Source organism: Hypomesus nipponensis, chromosome 14 (assembly GCF_054491055.1).
Source record: "Hypomesus nipponensis isolate SF chromosome 14, ASM5449105v1, whole genome shotgun sequence".
NCBI lineage: Eukaryota > Metazoa > Chordata > Actinopteri > Osmeriformes > Osmeridae > Hypomesus > Hypomesus nipponensis.
In genome coordinates this window covers 19727432-19744364 of record NC_140374.1, presented here as the reverse complement: position 1 = coordinate 19744364, position 16933 = coordinate 19727432, and the positions used below count along the sequence as shown (strand labels likewise).

The 16933-nt window shown below is 49.7% G+C and overlaps 1 protein-coding gene across 1 annotated transcript; it reads left to right on the top strand.

Moving 5' to 3' along the window:
• Positions 1–4549, top strand: LOC146259076 (tripartite motif-containing protein 14). Its single transcript, XM_084672585.1, has 7 exons — positions 1–388; positions 575–1443; positions 1740–1835; positions 2047–2295; positions 2525–2547; positions 3116–3264; positions 3519–4549. The coding sequence occupies exons 1-7, from the start codon at positions 4–6 to the stop codon at positions 4073–4075; spliced, it is 2328 nt and encodes a 775-aa protein (XP_084528711.1). The 5' UTR covers positions 1–3; the 3' UTR covers positions 4076–4549.
• The last annotated feature ends 12384 nt before the right edge of the window (positions 4550–16933 follow it).

Here is a 16933-nt window from a genome sequence, read left to right as displayed (position 1 = left end):
TTAATGAACTCTATTCAAACTGTACTTCCGCTTCCCTTTGGTTGTTATTGGGTTTCGTTTTCTGACATTTCACCCAGCGCAAGGTTGGTGTTTTTGGCGCAACATATCCCTACAACTATGGGAAACAATAGTAGCGGGACTTTGGAGAAAACGACACACGAATCATTTTTATGCCCTTTGTGCCATAATGTATATCGAAATCCGTTTACGTTGAAGTGCAGACATTGTTTTTGCAAGGGCTGCATTGGGGAGCTATGGAGCGATTCTGCAAACGGACCGTACTATTGTCCGGAGTGTCAAGATGAGTACAGAACTCTACCGTTTGAGAGAGAAACAGTGAAGCCGCTCAAACCTGTTTGGCGGAGGTATAAAGACAGCAAATCTTCAGGTAAGAACGGCGAATGTAAAGACATGTATTCCAGTTCCTATTACATCTATTGAAACTAGTGGTCGCTTATGAAGTCTTAAGTTAGTTTAGTATTTCAACAAAGCTTTTTATTGATTGGTTGATGTACATTTTTGATCTCGAGATAACACATAAACATTCTATCTTCATAACATGTCCTCACACAAGACCTTATCAACAATGAGGAAGTAATTGTTCTTGACGTAGTCAGCGGGGAACCTGTCAAGGATTCCACCCGGTCCTCCCTCTCCAAGCGTCTCCTGGGCAAGCGAGCAGCCAGTTCGCCTGCTCCAGGACAACCCAGTGATAGCAAGAGACTGTCCATGGGCTCCCAGGGACCAGCGGGTGACGGAGAGAGACCCACCACCTCATCCTCGGTCATTCCCGGCGGAGCACCTGGCTCTGGGCCATGTAGACCATCCTCTGGGCTATCAGGTGGCAGTTCCTCCATGTCCACAATCTCACAAACTGTCTCCAGAGCCTTGACACCAACAGACGAGCCCCCAAAAGCTACGTCCCTCCCAGCAGAGCACCTCGTACTGGATAACCCTGAAGACGCCACCGCAAACCTGAGGAAAAACATCCGTCCTGTGAAGGAATCGACCATCCTCTCTGCAGGGCCACGGGTCTCGAAATCTGTAGCGGACGCCCCCAGAGAGATCAACAAAACCCCTTCACCTGCGACCGCCACCAGCTCCCCAGTCCGCCCCAGTCTGCCTTCCGGAGTGGGCCCTGTGCCTTGCCACTACTGCCCCAGCCCCAGGCACCAGCAGCCTGCAGTGAAGACCTGTCTGATGTGTGGGGCCTCCATGTGTGCAGAACACCTGCGGCCCCACCTGGAGTCTCAGGTGTTCCACAGCCACACCCTGGTGCCCCCCGTAGAGGACATCTCCTCCTGGAAGTGTCCCGAGCACCAGGAGATGACCCGTATCTACTGCCAGCAATGTTCCGTGTGCGTCTGCACCGTGTGCACGGTCATCGGGGCGCACCGTCAACACTCCTGCATCAGCATCAGAGAGGCTGAGACGGAGCTGAGGGTGAGAACATGAGTGACGCTGTCATTTCGCGATGTCATTAACACATATATTTCATTGCTTGTGCAGGTGAGACGGTATGTAACGGACGTGGCCACGCTCCGTCACTACAAGGCGTCGTTTGCCACTCGCTGGGCTCGAACGCACGACCTCTGACTTGCCAAGCGCGACCACTACCAGCTACGCCAAAGAAAAGCTAGCTATTTGTTGACGCGGGTAGCCCATTACATAGCTGAGGAGTGAGTTTCACAGGTTCACACCCGTTACACAAAGTATCAATGTTTTTTTTTTTCTTGTAGGAAAAACTGAAAGAAGAGATGGTGAAACTGCAGGTAGCAGAACGGGCTTTACAGAGCAGAGTGACTGAGCTGACTGAGAAGAAACTGTCTTTCCAGGTAAGAGACCTGATCACCGAAGAAAGGCGGGGGGGGGGCACACACCATTCACACCCACAAATCAAATATGGTTGTGGTTGCGCGTGTTTACATGTCTCCGTGTGTATGGTGTGCGTGTTCACATGTCTGTGTTTATGATCTCGCGTCTGAGTGTGTATGGTGTGTGTGTGTGTGCTCTCACATCTGCGTGCGTGCGTGTGTGTTTTCCCAGGCGGTGCTGAGGGGGGCGCGTGCGGCCGTGCAGCAGCAGTATGGCACCATGCGGGAGGCTCTGGAGCAGGAGGAACAGCAGGCACTGCTCTGCGTGTCCCAGGAGGAGAGCAGGGCCGTGGGGGGCCTGGAGGGCCAGCTGACCCTGCTCCAGGACAGCCTGACCTCCGTCCAGCGGGGCCTGCATTCCCTGGAGCGCTTGGCTGACGCCAAAGGGGCGGCACGCCTGCAGGAGCAAGCCTTCATCCTGGTGAGGCCGCACTCTCTAACAACGTTACAGCATCATGACTGTGAGGCATTGTGTGTGTGTGTAGATCAACTTACTAGGATATGGCTATGATAGGGTGTGGGTGTAGTAGGAGAGCATGTGACTGCAGATCAAGAGGTCCCCCCTGTACGACGCTTTGGGTAAAAATGTCTGCTAAATGAACACCTTACTGTACGTGTGTCTTTTAAAGCTTGTTTGTTGTTTCCAACAGGAATACAGCAAGGTAACCAAAAGGTAAGACATTTTTATGAATATCAACTCTTTTATCACTTGAAATGGGAATTAAGAATATGGGAGAAGTGTGACGCAATCAGAAGGGTAGTAAATTGAGCATGTTAAGTCGTGATAAAGCAAACCTTCGTAGCAGGATAGCGTGGACAGGAAACCCTCATTTAATCTCTTATGTAATGTCCACCAGCTTCACTCGAGAACGACTCTCTAATCTCTTCATCATTCAGATGAGACGGGGATAAACAGGCCTCACAAGCTTGTTCAACACCCAGATGCTTTACTGCTAAGATTTGTTGTGGTGTTAGGAAAGCATAGCAAAAGGTGAAATTGACCTAATACTTGCAATACAGTGGACTGTTCACAATACTAATACAAGCACAAGAAACACATCACACTGTTGCAGATCCACATGCAACACAAGTTAATGTATAACTGCTTTCCATATGGACTTTAAACCCTCTCTCCTTACCATCCCCATTTTTATCTCTCCTCCTCCCCCCTCAATCCCTCACATCTTCCTCTCCTCTCTCCCGCCCCTCCACTAACTCCTCCTCTCCTCCTGCTCTCCCAGCATGGGTGAGGGCCAGGTGACTGTGGATGAGTTCCGGCCTCCGGAGGAGGTGAACAGAGCCCGCCTGGCCGGCCTGCAGCAGTGGACTGAGACGAGGCTGGACTCTGTGGTCATCTCCTTACCAAACCGAGAGCCCTTCAGACTCCTCTGTAAGTAGTCCAGAGACTTCCCCTTATAGTCACTCGCTCACTCACACCCCCATTCACATCAATGGAGCTGAAGAGGAGAGAGAGTCTCTTGTGTTGAGTTCCTCGGTGTGGATGGTGTGGTTGTACTTGATAATGAATCTGCAGTTGAATCACCTACTCACTCTCAGCAGCTTCCGGTTTATACTAGTTTCTTTTTCTGTGTGTGTGTGTGCGCGCGTGTGTGTGTGTGTGTGTGTGTGCGCGTGTGCGTGCAGATGGAATCAGTCCTTCTCTGGACCCTGACACAGCCCACCCTAAGCTGCTGTTGTCTGAGGAGAACAGGAAGGTGGTCTACACAGAGGCTCCGCAGGCCTGCCCGGAGCAGGAGGCTCGATTTAGCACGTTCCCCCAGGTTCTGGCCTCCCGGGCCCTGGAAGAGGGCCGCTGGTACTGGGAGGTGGATGTGCCAGGGCAGCTGGGCCGGTGGAAGGTGGGAGTCAGCGAGGGGCGTATCGAGCGAAAGGGCCAGAAGGACAGTTGCCGCATGGGCTTCAACCCCTATTCCTGGTGCCTGGTGAGCGAGAAGGGGAAGATTGAGGCCCTGCACGACAAGGTGAACGTTTCTGTCGACACAGGGGAGCTCAAGAGACTGGGAGTGTTTCTGGACTATGAGGACGGAAGCCTGTCGTTTTACGGAGTGGCAGAAGGGGGCGCAATGACCCTACTGCATCGATTCCAGCAAAGGTTCACAGAACCACTTTACCCTGCCTTGGCGGTGTCCAAGACCCGCCTAACCATCTCAGATCTGTTCCATACACCTCCATCTCGTTAGCGGTTGGAATTAGCAATAGACAACAAAATGTATGTATTTGGTGCGACTTTTTAAAACAATTTATAATCCATTTTATAATTGTATACTGTTCTATTTGATAATGACTGAGCTTGCCAACATGCATACAAAATTGTTTTTTTTAATCATACAAAAGCTTTTTTTAAGACCAGAATTTTAAGTGACCCGACTTTATATTTTTAAGACAACAATTCTGTATTTGTTTGTCTCATCCAAATGGAGAAGATGCCATAGAACTGTACCCACACGTAACAATAGGGGGCAGTGTTAGGAAAATATTTAATTTCCCTTGTAGTCATCATTTACTCTCTGTCTAAAGAGTGTCACGTTGAACATGAATCTCAATGCAATGTGTAATAAACCAGTCTTTTTACCTGATGCATCCAAGACAAAAAATATGTGTAAAATGTTATTTTACAATGTTATAAATCTTATTTTTGGAGGCTTCTTTAGAAACAGGTGTTTGTGTATTGTGTGGACACACACACACACACACACCAGTTCCTTTCAACTGGTGGTGTGTCAGCATGCTCCGATTAAATCACCAATCAACCAGGGGACTCACTCTGGGGTTGGATCTCACATACCGTTATTGTTGCCAAGTCACCTTGCACCCCTTGAAGAGGTAAAACTCCCCATTTGACAACCTGTTTATGGTGGCTGGGGCTGGACAGAGAGTGGGGCTGGACAGGGTGGGGCTGGACAGGGTGGGGCTGGACAGGGTGGGGCTGGACAGGGTGGGGCTGGACAGAGAGTGGGGCTGGACAGAGAGTGGGGCTGGACAGGGTGGGGCTGGACAGAGAGTTGGGCTGGACAGGGAGTGGGGCTGGACAGAGAGTAGGGCTGGACAGGGTGGGGCTGGACAGGGTGGGGCTGGACAGAGAGTGGGGCTGGACAGGGTGGGGCTGGACAGGGTGGGGCTGGACAGGGTGGGGCTGGACAGAGTGGGGCTGGACAGGGTGGGGCTGGACAGAGAGTGGGGCTGGACAGGGTGGGGCTGGACAGAGAGTGGGGCTGGACAGGGTGGGGCTGGACAGAGAGTGGGGCTGGACAGAGAGTAGGGCTGGACAGGGTGGGGCTGGACAGGGTGGGGCTGGACAGAGAGTGGGGCTGGACAGGGTGGGGCTGGACAGAGAGTGGGGCTGGACAGGGTGGGGCTGGACAGAGAGTGGGGCTGGACAGGGTGGGGCTGGACAGGGTGGGGCTGGACAGGGTGGGGCTGGACAGAGAGTGGGGCTGGACAGGGTGGGGCTGGACAGGGTGGGGCTGGACAGAGAGTGGGGCTGGACAGGGTGGGGCTGGACAGGGTGGGGCTGGACAGAGAGTGGGGCTGGACAGGGTGGGGCTGGACAGGGTGGGGCTGGACAGGGTGGGGCTGGACAGAGAGTGGGGCTGGACAGGGTGGGGCTGGACAGGGTGGGGCTGGACAGGGTGGGGGGCTGGACAGAGAGTGGGGCTGGACAGAGAGTGGGGCTGGACAGGATGGGGCTGGACAGGGTGGGGCTGGACAGGGTGGGGCTGGACAGAGAGTGGGGCTGGACAGGGTGGGGCTGGACAGAGAGTGGGGCTGGACAGAGAGTGGGGCTGGACAGGGTGGGGCTGGACAGGGTGGGGCTGGACAGAGAGTGGGGCTGGACAGGGTGGGGCTGGACAGAGAGTGGGGCTGGACAGAGAGTGGGGCTGGACAGGGTGGGGCTGGACAGAAAGTGGGGCTGGACAGGGTGGGGCTGGACAGGGTGGGGCTGGACAGGGTGGGGCTGGACAGAGAGTGGGGCTGGACAGGGTGGGGCTGGACAGAGAGTGGGGCTGGACAGGGTGGGGCTGGACAGGGTGGGGCTGGACAGAGATTTGGGCTGGACAGGGTGGGGCTGGACAGAGAGTGGGGCTGGACAGAGAGTGGGGCTGGACAGGGTGGGGCTGGACAGAGAGTGGGGCTGGACAGAGAGTGGGGCTGGACAGGGTGGAGGGCCATAGCAGCTGCTGGAGCAGCAGCTTGGAACCAGAGCTGTATCCCAACTGGGTTAATTACCTCTGTGAAGGCTGCTGTCTTTTTCTGTTACCAAGGGATCAGGCAACAGGTGCCAACTTTGCACTTGTCTTTGTAAGATCTTGGAGGTTGGTGTACACACACCAAGAGCTTGTCCCTTGGCTCTACAACACTTGCCCTTGCAAGTGCATTTCCTCTGCCAAGACTTCAAGTGGACATGTTTTCAAAGTTTAAAAATGTAATTAAACTTAATGTAATTCCTAGCAGGTGCGCCGGGCTGCCATGACAACAATTTCACGGCCACAGCATTTGAGTCTCTGTCCAAGTGTAGTGGAAGTCTTTCCCTCTCCCACTTTCTCATGTTTCTCTCTCTCTCTCTTGATCTCTCTCTCTGGCTCCCTCTCTCCTTCTCTCACTTTCTCCCTCTCGCTGTCCCCTCTCTCTCTTCACCCTCCAGCCGCTCAGACTCAGCCATACGAGGCAGAGATGCCAGAAATGTCTCACAGGGAGAGCTTTAAGTGAGAGGATAATTAAATCCCACTCTCTCTGTCAGTCTCCTGGTCAGTGGGACTGTTGAGCCACAGCTCTGACTGTTCCCCTGCCCTCTCCCAGCTCCTCGGGGTTGGGGAAGCTCGCTGGGATCTGTCAAACAGCACGGCCATCATTACTGTCGGCCTGTCAGCCTTGTAAGATGGCAGATGTTGGAAGGAACCGTTTGAGGGGAAGGGGAAATCGACAAGTATGTCAGTAAGGTAGTCTAACCTAGTGACTGTAAGCCAGGGACAAGCGTTGGATCTGAACTGTGAATTATTTCCACAAAAGGGTAATTACTTTTTAATTTACCACTTCAAGAGCCTTCTGGGTGTGCATGCATCCTGTTGTGCCAGAAAGAACATCTGCTCTTTCATTTCATGTTCTTTTTCAAGAACAGGAACCGCTGAGAAAGAACTAATTTGTCTGTGTTGTCTACAAGACAAACAGGTTGTTTGCTACTCTTGTTAATCTCGTTGTGGCACAATGCCATCAACAAATCCAAGAAACTGTTACTTTTCATACAGATTGTTCACTTCCTGTGTCCCCACTCCAAAGCCAGCACGTCAAAAGAACACCATTCAGTTCCTACACTTCCCCTGCAGCACGCTGGGAGATGACGTTCAACCCAAAGGTTGAGCCAGGTGTTAATGAGCTTGGTGGTGATTTGATGTGTTCCTCATTAAAGGGAATGTGGCTGTTGGACTGGGGGCAGGACCTCATTCACTCCACATTGTGTCACGCTGCCAGTGAATCTTAATAAGCACATATTCTAAGATGTTGTATCCAGGGCTTTGACTGTACACTGTCGTTCCCTAGTTCCTTCTGTATACCTATATTTAAAGAACCTTTCCAGACGTTCTGTCAGTTCTTCTGACACTGACAAATACACGTACCAGTCCAGAAGGATGCTAGTGGTCTGGTTACCACACAACACTAGTGGGATTAGGGTTTGTTCATTCCATTCTTGTCTTGCTGTCCCTCTATTTGAAGGCTTAAATGTTCTGGGAGGCGTGTGTCACCCACACAGAGGGCTCTCTCCCAGCATGATGATGTAGCCGATCGCTCCCAGGGACCCAGCGGCTGCAGATAGGGACATTGTCTAGCCGTCAGTCTGTGACCCTGGACTGACCCTGAACGGTGCCCGTCCGTGCTGTACGTGGGCCTCTTCCAGCTGCTGTCATGGCAACACGACAGCGGGATCAGGTGAGCATCTGGAGCGTCACATGATCCTCGGTCTCTTCTCACCCCCCCGCTTTTTACGTAAAATAATGAATTTGCAGTGTGGCTTCCCCCCCAGAGACGGCCCTTTTGAATTTCATGATCTTATTTACCATAGGTTCTGTTGAGTGTTTGAATTGAGTGTGGTGGAAAGTTGAGTAAATTCAGTCAAATGAAAACTCTGGAATGCTGGGTCACTGCATTCTCTATTTTCATGGATCTGACCTTTCCCAGCAGCTTTATCGGTCAAGTCAACCATCAATACATCTGCTCATTGAGATTAGGAAGAAGCTGCGGAGAGGCAGGGCATCCATTTCCAACTGTCTTCCTCCCTTCTAACTCACTCTCACTTAATCCTTCCCTAACTCTTCACTCTTTCACTCTATCCCTTCCGAACTCCTTCACTCTCAGATTGACAGCAGCTCTGTGCAGGCTGGTCTCCCTCTAATGTGGGTGTCTGTTCTCCCATTTGACCTGTTCTTCCTCTTCTCTTGCGGCTGACATCAAGTATCGCTCTGATGTCTAAAATAGTTGCTGATAAAGTCCTTCGAGCTCTAATCCCGTTGCTGGCTGGTGTGATTGTTGATTGGGAGGGAAAATCAGGGTTCAATGTTCTTGGGACTGTCTGTGATGAAGCTGTAATCTGTATGGTATTCTGTTCATCTACATTTCGGTTCACCCTGTTGGTTTAATGGTGCATGCAAGTAGAGATCTAAGTCCTTGTTCAATAAACCTCTGTCAGTCATCTGATCTGCTCCACAGACAGCTACCCAGCACAGATTCTCGTCCTCATGTTTTGGATTTAAGGGTGACACCGCCGGCAGATTAAATCTCCAAAGAAACACACGCTTGCAGCAGTCGTTTAATGGATCTGTGAAAGATGGGGAATGTCCTTCATCCTTTTCTGTCTGTTTTTCATGTCTAGTTATTTAAAAGTTCCAGATTGAATTGAAGTGTGCTTGTGTCATTCCAAAGCGAATATTTGCCCATGGTGTGAGTGAATGGACTTTAATTTGCTGATGCTGATGTGTGTTCTGTGAGTCAACGTGTTTGCATTGTGTGTGTTTTATTTTTATTTTTATGGTTGGTTATTGCACTAGTTCACACAGAAACCTTTCACCAGAAACATTTTCACCACAGACTTGGGGGTCATAACTGCTGACATTTCTGAGTTTGATCTGCCTGCCTACCCACTGCACACACAGTCACAATGACACCCAGAAAGGTCTCCCATCAAAATAGTCTGGGACTAACATTTAGGGATGCCTTTCACCCCAGAAAGGAGCACTTGGCATTTCCAGCTCCTTAGTAGGACCGGGTAGAGGTGAAGGGAGGCCAGGGAAGGGGCCTCTTAAGTCCGTAGTGCTTGTGAACACATCAGTCCAACATGCTCCTTTCAGGTACAGTAGAATGAGTGAGATTCAGGGTCCTTTTCAAGAGATTATTCTCATTCCTACTGTAATCTCCCTGGCTGTTTCATGTTGCTGCCACCCCCCACACCCACCCACCCACACTCGCACACACTGGCACACACACGCACACAGACTGAGCCATTTGGAGCCTTTTATGTTTACGCTGAAAGGGAAGATTCAGGATTGGCAAGGTAACGAAAGAGGAATGCTGGACAGGGAAGATGGTGTATTGAAGGGATGAATGCTATCTGATGTTAGGGACTGTATTTTCAGGTGCACAGCAGTAAGCTTTTTTGCACATTTTGACAGTAATTTGAAATGGACAATAGATAATAAAATAGGTCCGTCAGTTTGGCACATCCAAGAATAGAACTGCAGAGCATCACAGGCGCGCTTTTCTAAACAGTGTGGTGTATGAAATGCCGGTCAGCATTTCAATGTTTCCCACGTGATTTAGCTATTTCACACCTGGTATTAATGCTTAAGCATCACAGGCCTCTAGGTGTATTTCAGTGGCTGTAATTGGTGTGAGCAGCAGTGAATTCATAGGAAAGATGTGAGTGCGAAAACATCTGAACTTGTTACTTGTCTTGCTGTGCCTGCTGCTAAGATCCTGTAGGGTTTACATTTACATTTAGCAGACGCTTTTATCCAGAGCGACTTACAGTAAGTACAGGGACATTCCCCCCCGAGGCAAGTAGGGTGAAGTGCCTTGCCCAAGGACACAACGTCATTTTTGCACCGGGAATCGAACCAGCGATCTTCTGATTACTAGCCCGATTCCCTCACCACTCAGCCGTCTGGTTTATTGGAGTGTGGACCTCCGAATGACCTTGTCCCCTTTGTCTCACTTTACTCTGTTTCACGCCCCCCTTCCATCTCTCTCTCTGTCTGTCTCTCTGTCTCTCTCTCTCTCTCTCTCTCTCTCTCTCTCTCTCTCTCTGTCTTTCTGTCTATCTATCACTGTCTCTCAGCCATTGCTATGTAGGTTGAGGAGCAGATTGCAGGGTGTGGTTTACCCGGAGGTAGGAGGGGAGGGAGTGATAGCACTGTCTGCATACGCGTACGATGTGTGTGTGCTCCTTAGGAGCCAGGGGGATGCTGACGCTGTGAAGGAGGAGTTGGAGCAGTATGAGAGGGCCTCCTCAGCAAAGGTCAACTGGGGGGAAGAGAGAGGCTTATCCCATGGGTAGATGGGGGGCATCAGAGAAGCTCAGGCTGCCGGGGGGGGGGGGGGGGGGCTGGCTGCAGTGGGGCAGAGCAGGTTTGAAGGTTTTAGGGGTGTGCTTGCGGTCCAATGCTCATCAGGGGTTGAACTGGGAAGGGGTGGTGGACAAGGTGGTTGCCAAGTTGTCTAGCTGGAGATGGTTGTTGCCACTAATGTCCTTCAGGGGGAGAGACAATCTGGCCGCCTCCACCCTCTGGCATCGTTTGGGTGCACTGGAGCCTCCGGACGGCTTGCTTCAGGAGCTGCAGAAGACTTTGGTGGATTTCTTTTGGTCGGGTCAGCATTGGATCCGGGCCCCAGTGCTCTACCTGCCAGTGCAGGAGGGGGGGTCAGGGCATGGTGGATTTGAGAAGCCAAGTCGATGCTTTCCGGTTACATGCTGCACAGAGATTACTGATGAATCCAGAAGTGAGGTGGAGGGGTGTTGTGTGGGCCCTTTTAAGGAGGGTGGGGGGGTTCAACTATGAGAGACAGTTGTTGCTCACCCGCCCTGGGGAAGCAGATTTGGCGGAGCTAACTCCACTTTACCGGTCTATGATGCTGGCGTGGCAAAATAATCTGACAATAACAAGGGACCTTTCCTCACCGGGGTCGTGGGTGTGGCAGGAGCCACTTTTTCACAACCCGCTCTTGAAGATAGGACTGTTTCAGTCCCTGAGTCTACGAGTAGGCTGCATAGCTGTGGGCATTACAAAGCTGGGCGACCTTGTCTCGGTGGCCGGGTGGAGATCAGTGGAGGATATAGTGGCGGCCACAGGTGTCAGGTCTCGTTTGGCTGTTGCAGAAAGTTCTGGAAAGAGTTTGGCGGGCCCTACCCAGATCGTACACACAGTTGCTACAGGATTCAACGCAGCTGGATCAGGGAGGGTGGAGGACGAGGGGGGTTTTCCATCCATTACTGTGGCGGTGCTGAGGGAACTGGGGAAATCGATCCTGTCTTTTGGGGTGGCCGGTTGTGTGGCCCTGGAGCAAGTAAACAGGAAGGCATTCTACATAGTCTTTGTCAAAGTGTGGCATCAGAGAGCACTGTTGGAGGTTAGGCCCTGTGAGTGGACAGTGGTCTCAGGAACCGACTCACCCCTGATAGGATGCTGGCGCACCCTGTATAAGCCTCCCACAGAGAAGCGCACAGCTGATCTGCAGTGGAGGATTATCCACGGGGCCATTGCTTCAAACAGACACGTGGCACACCTGGATCCTACAGTGGGGAGGGAATGTCTTTTTTGTGATCAGGAGGAGGATGTTAGGTATCTTTTCAGCTAGTGTTCCAAGTTACATAGCCTGTTTCAGGTGCTGCAGGACTGGTGTAGGAGGCTTGGGTGGGAGTTTTCAGTGCCAATGTGGGGACCCAGGTACACAGCTCCAGACCCAGGTACACAGCTCCAGACCCAGGTACACAGCTCCAGACCCAGGTACACAGCTCCAGAGAAGAGGAGAGCAGGCCGGGCATCTTTCTTCTTTGGGCAGGCCAAGCTTGCAATGTGGAAGACGAGAAAGAGTAGGCGTTTGGGAATGGGGTCGCTCGATGCAAGAGCAGTGTTGCTGGGGCTGGTCACGGCAAGGTTGCGAATTCAGTTCTTGTATTATAAGCTGGTGGGAAAGATGGAGGAGTTTGTTGATGTGTGGGGGGTGCCTTGTGCACAGTGGATGGGAAGGGGATTTAGAGCTGAAGTTGTGAATAGGAGGGGTTTTTAATGATCATTTTTGGTTTGGTTTGATTGGGAAGTAACATTTTGTGAAATTTGCAAGTTAAATGGTTTTGTCCTGATAAGAAATGGTTGATGTGGTAAAACTGCTTGGTTGGCTGGCAGTTCTAACTCACCCTGCCCACTGCCCAATAAAGGTATCTTTAAAAGTCAAAGTCTCTCTCTCTGTCTATCTGTTTCTAGCTGTCTCTCTCTTTTCCAAGTGGTCCTTGAGCTGTTTTTCAACTGAGTCATTCAGATATCCGATTGTGTTTCCCAATGAATATGCCACTTCCTCCCTGAGGCAACAGACGGTTCACACCTGAACGCACTCAGGATTTGCATCCCTCCCTCCCTCCCTCCCTCCCTCCCTCCCTCCCTCCCTCCCTCCCTCCCTCCCTCCCTCCCTCCCTCCCTCCCTCCCTCCCTCCCTCCCTCCCTCCCTCCCTCCCTCCCTCCCTCCCTCCCTCCCTCCCTCCCTCCCTCCCTCCTTTCCTTCCTTCCTTCCTTCCTTCCTTCCTCTCCTATTATTTGCAGGCTCCAAACACTGAGGATTACCAAAGATAATAAACTAGCAACTGTCAACAGACAACACAAACTGGAACTAAGATGCAGGGAGATTTTGCCAGCAAGGTAGTGAGTGGGCGTTGTGGCACCACAGTACGTCTAATCACCAGGACGGTGTGTGCTCGACCGGCGCTGTGCACCGCTCTCAGGGGAGGCAGGGGATGAGATTGGCTTTGTGACGCCCGCAGTAACAGTTTGTTCCAGATGAACACATCCTGAGACAGCCTCTGACAGGGCCAAGTGTTAAAGGAAGTTGGCATAATTTTTTTAGACAATTTTGATTTCCCTGAAGAAAGGTCATGTTTTCACGGTGATGAGAAAAGCAGTCTGGGATCCACTCACCTCCTGTTGAGCGACACAGGGTAACTATCTGTCCCTTTGCTTCTTGTCAATTTAACGACCGATCAGTAGGGCCTTGTCAGTAGGGCCCTGTACAAATCGATGGCATCCTTTACATGAGAACATCTTAATGACACGAGTCTCACAGAACCGGGCGGGTTATATTTAACAGCCACAGTGAAGTTGATCTCTACCTTTTTTAGGGGAGTCTAACACAAAATATGTATACGGTTCAAAGCTGAGATCCAAACATTGTCTCGGTGTGGCTGGTCAGGTGTCCCCATTTGAACCCTTTTGAAACATTCAGTCCAAAACATCTGTGTTTCCTATCTTTAGAGGAGTCTGACGTCTCAGAACTGCAAAGCATGGCCCTTTGCTACGCTTTAGAAGCGGTGAGTGCACATCAAATCAGCACTGATGCTGAATAAATGTGACCCACGATCAATTTCATCCTCCTCTCATTTTTCCAAGAGGTGGAAGGTGTTGGGATGGGAGCTGATGAATCATCCGGTGTGAACCCTAACTGAGAGGAGTCTGGCTGGGGTCGCCGAAGCGTGTCGACCAGCTAATCTCTTTCCCGGTCCTAGACCAGGCAAAGTCCTGCTCAGTCCTTCCCTTTCATCATCAGCAACAAGGTCAGTCTCCACTCTAATTTAACTCTCTATCTATTCGAATGTATTTTCCATCCAAGAGGAACCCCCCCCACCTCCCTCCCCCATCTCCCCAATCCCCAACCCGGGAAGTACACTTGAGGTGCACCAGGCACTGATTGAAGATTTCTTATGGAACTTCACAACCTTATCTCCTGATTAACAGAAAGACTGTAACAGTGTTCCCCAAGTTGGCTGTATCAAAGTGTTAGCTCTGTGGATTCACTGCATGGGGCATAGCACACTCCCACCCTGGTTATTTATGGTTGACTTTCCCTCAGTGATGCAATGTTCTTCATGCTAGTCGCTGCTAGTAACCAAGACAATGAATCTTTACTGTAGGTGATCATCTATTACAGTGAAGCTCTAGTGGAGATGACCTGGAAACAATATCTCAGCTGGCAAATGATTTACCTCTGTAATCAGCCATTTCCTCCAGGGTTCCATAAACATGACCGGGTTATAACAAATCCAAGGATGTGGTCACACTGTAAATGCAGTATACATGCTAGGTGCAAACAGTGTTGTTGACCGATGATCCTATTGTCAATGTGTAAATGAGAGCCAATATTTCATAGACTACCACGCTATAATGCCCATAGGACTAGATAGCAAAAGTTGACTTTCCTTCTCATTTTTTATAAGTAAGAATGTCGCTGTACTCAAATGTACTTTGTGCACAATACAGTTTACTATCTGCTATGCATTTGTTACTTAAGGTTATTACAGATATCTAACACGGCTAAAAAGACAATAGAAGTAGCAGCACTTCCTGCTAACCATCAATTGTTGATAACCAGCTTGGCCCACGAGGAGAATTAATAAGCCAGCTGTTTGCTAAATGTTTTATTGTTGTCTGATAGCAGAGACATATTAACATACTTCACAACTGCTCCGATTTGCCCCTACGTGTTTGTCTTTGATCTTCTCTCTATCAGATTTGCAACTCACATGGGGGCAATAATCAGATCATAAAAAATGAATGATGTTTCACACATACATGTCATGAGGCCGCTCGTTTTCATAACACTCCGTCTTAAACTCAAATCCAAGAACGTTAGCATTGTCTGAAAATAGCCTCATTTGCACTTAGCAGGTTGAAAAGCTGAAATGTACTTATACACATGCCAAATGTGCCTTTACACTTCGAGTGAGAACTGTTTGTTTTGATCCAACAATTCAATCATGCCAAGTCATGAGAATCTCCTGAGGGAGACATTCCCTCTTGGATATATACAATGACTTTAATTTTGTTGTTATGTGCAATGACAATAAAAGGCATTCATACAGAATGTTTTGTATTAATTATAAGGTGACCCACCATGATTCACGTTGTGGGCATATGTGGGCCTCTAATGTACAGGTGAAACCTGCAGTAGCTTCACATGCTTAGAAGTTCAAATGACAAAGAAACAAAGAATGTGTGATACAAAGAAAGTATTCCTGTCAATATTGTGCTCTAAACTTCTCCTCTCTAATCAGTCTCAGCAAAGGAGATTAGTCGCCCTATTCATTTTGTGCGAACTGCGATGACAATTAAATCATTATGCATTTTTTATCTCCAGGTTGAAAGGAAAATAATTATTAATCCAAAAGTAAAGGATGAGGCTGTAGAATGATTAACTGGCTTTTTTTCTGGTCTGATGGAACCCAAGGGGGCAGGTCCTGGGTTGACAGTACAAACACCAACCACAGGCAGAACTGACGTCTGAAAGCTACACTTCACCTTAAATACCTCCAACTTCAGAGCCAACCAAAGATAGAATGCGAGTGAATACCACTAGATTGGCAGTGAAATGATTCTAGTGATTGAGCCTCTGTCATTTTCAACCCTGTCGAAGCTCATCGCAGTATAGCATGCTCCGTTCCCCTCACACAAACACTCACCCACACATTGAAGAAACACACAGATGTGATATATGCAAATCCACACCACCTGAAGATATGTCACTGACAAAGTCCAATGAAGTCATAATGGAGTCTGCTTTCCAAATAGGATGAGCAGCTTGGGGAGGGAGCTTGGAGAGCTTTGCAGGGTGTATATTGGATAAGGATCGGATAAGGATAGGTGACTCCACCTGTGTATGTGGCGGGGGGGGATCTGCCCCCCCCCCCCCCCCACTGTTCTCCCTTCCTGCTGTTTTTCACCGGCTCTGCATCAATGCCTAGTCAGATGGGATTATTGGCCCACTGTTCCTTTTTGCCTGACACTCAAACTCGCTCCCTAAGGAAGACTACCATCTCCCATCAGTCTCGTTGCAATAATCGACTAACCTTTTCCCTGTCCCTCGCGACAAAACGTCAGCCCTTCGAGTCAACACAAAAGCGTTTACAATTTGGTTCTAACACCACAAATCCAGTCCCTCCTTTCAACGCTAGTCTGAGGGAGCCGCACAGGGATTGAGGTTTCCCCCAAACTGAATCTCTCCCAAGATGTTTGTGTATTACCTCTGCGCAAGCACAGAGAGAAAATCCATTCAATGCCAGCGGATGTGAGGATTAAGGGTAGCAAAGCCACCTCTCACTCTTCCAACCGGGTCCTGTGCCGCTCATCACTAGATGGTCTCCATAGGGAGATGTTGGCGCAGCTGTGGAGTGGATGAGGCGTGTGTGGGAAGACATCTCACAGGATTAGTCAGTAAGGTTGGACGTGGTTGGATGCAGTTCTGTAACAAGCCTCTGTCATCCCAGGCTTCTCTTTGCCTGTATATATCTCAGCCGTCTTCACAAATGAGCACTGACACATTTTAGGACTGTCTTGGTCTCCCTAAGCCCTTTCATCTCACTCACTTTCTCACTGCATAAATTATGTGTTTTTTTGTGGGAAGAAGGCAAGGGGCAGGTTACTTTGAATTCTAAAAGGAACAGTTGGTTGGTCCATAATGAAGTGAGCAGTGCAATGTTTTTTGTAATGTAGAATTGTATTGTTTAATTGGATTAGGGCGCGTGCAGGAGGCTGGATGGTGATTCTGTGTGACGGTAAAGCACATTTTCCACAGTATACTCTGCTGTGCCAAGAGATAACATTTCTTATGAGAAAATAAAACGAAGATCTCCACTGAAAAAGTTTGTAGTCTACTAGTCTTAATCCATGTCTGACAAACTGGGCCCAGATCATTTATTGATGAGGGATAAGGAGGCATTTTAGGCGTTTCTCTAATTTAACTCATCTTTGATCAACAACAGCCTGTTGGACATTCATGAGGACAAGAAATAAATA

Coding starts and splice junctions, on each gene's coding strand:
- LOC146259076 (XM_084672585.1), top strand. CDS start 4: ATGAACTCTATTCAAACTGTACTTCCGCTTCCCTTTGGTTGTTATTGG. Junction 1,836..2,046: donor AGAAGAAACTGTCTTTCCAG/GTAAGAGACCTG, acceptor GTGTTTTCCCAG/GCGGTGCTGAGGGGGGCGCG. Junction 2,548..3,115: donor TACAGCAAGGTAACCAAAAG/GTAAGACATTTT, acceptor CTGCTCTCCCAG/CATGGGTGAGGGCCAGGTGA.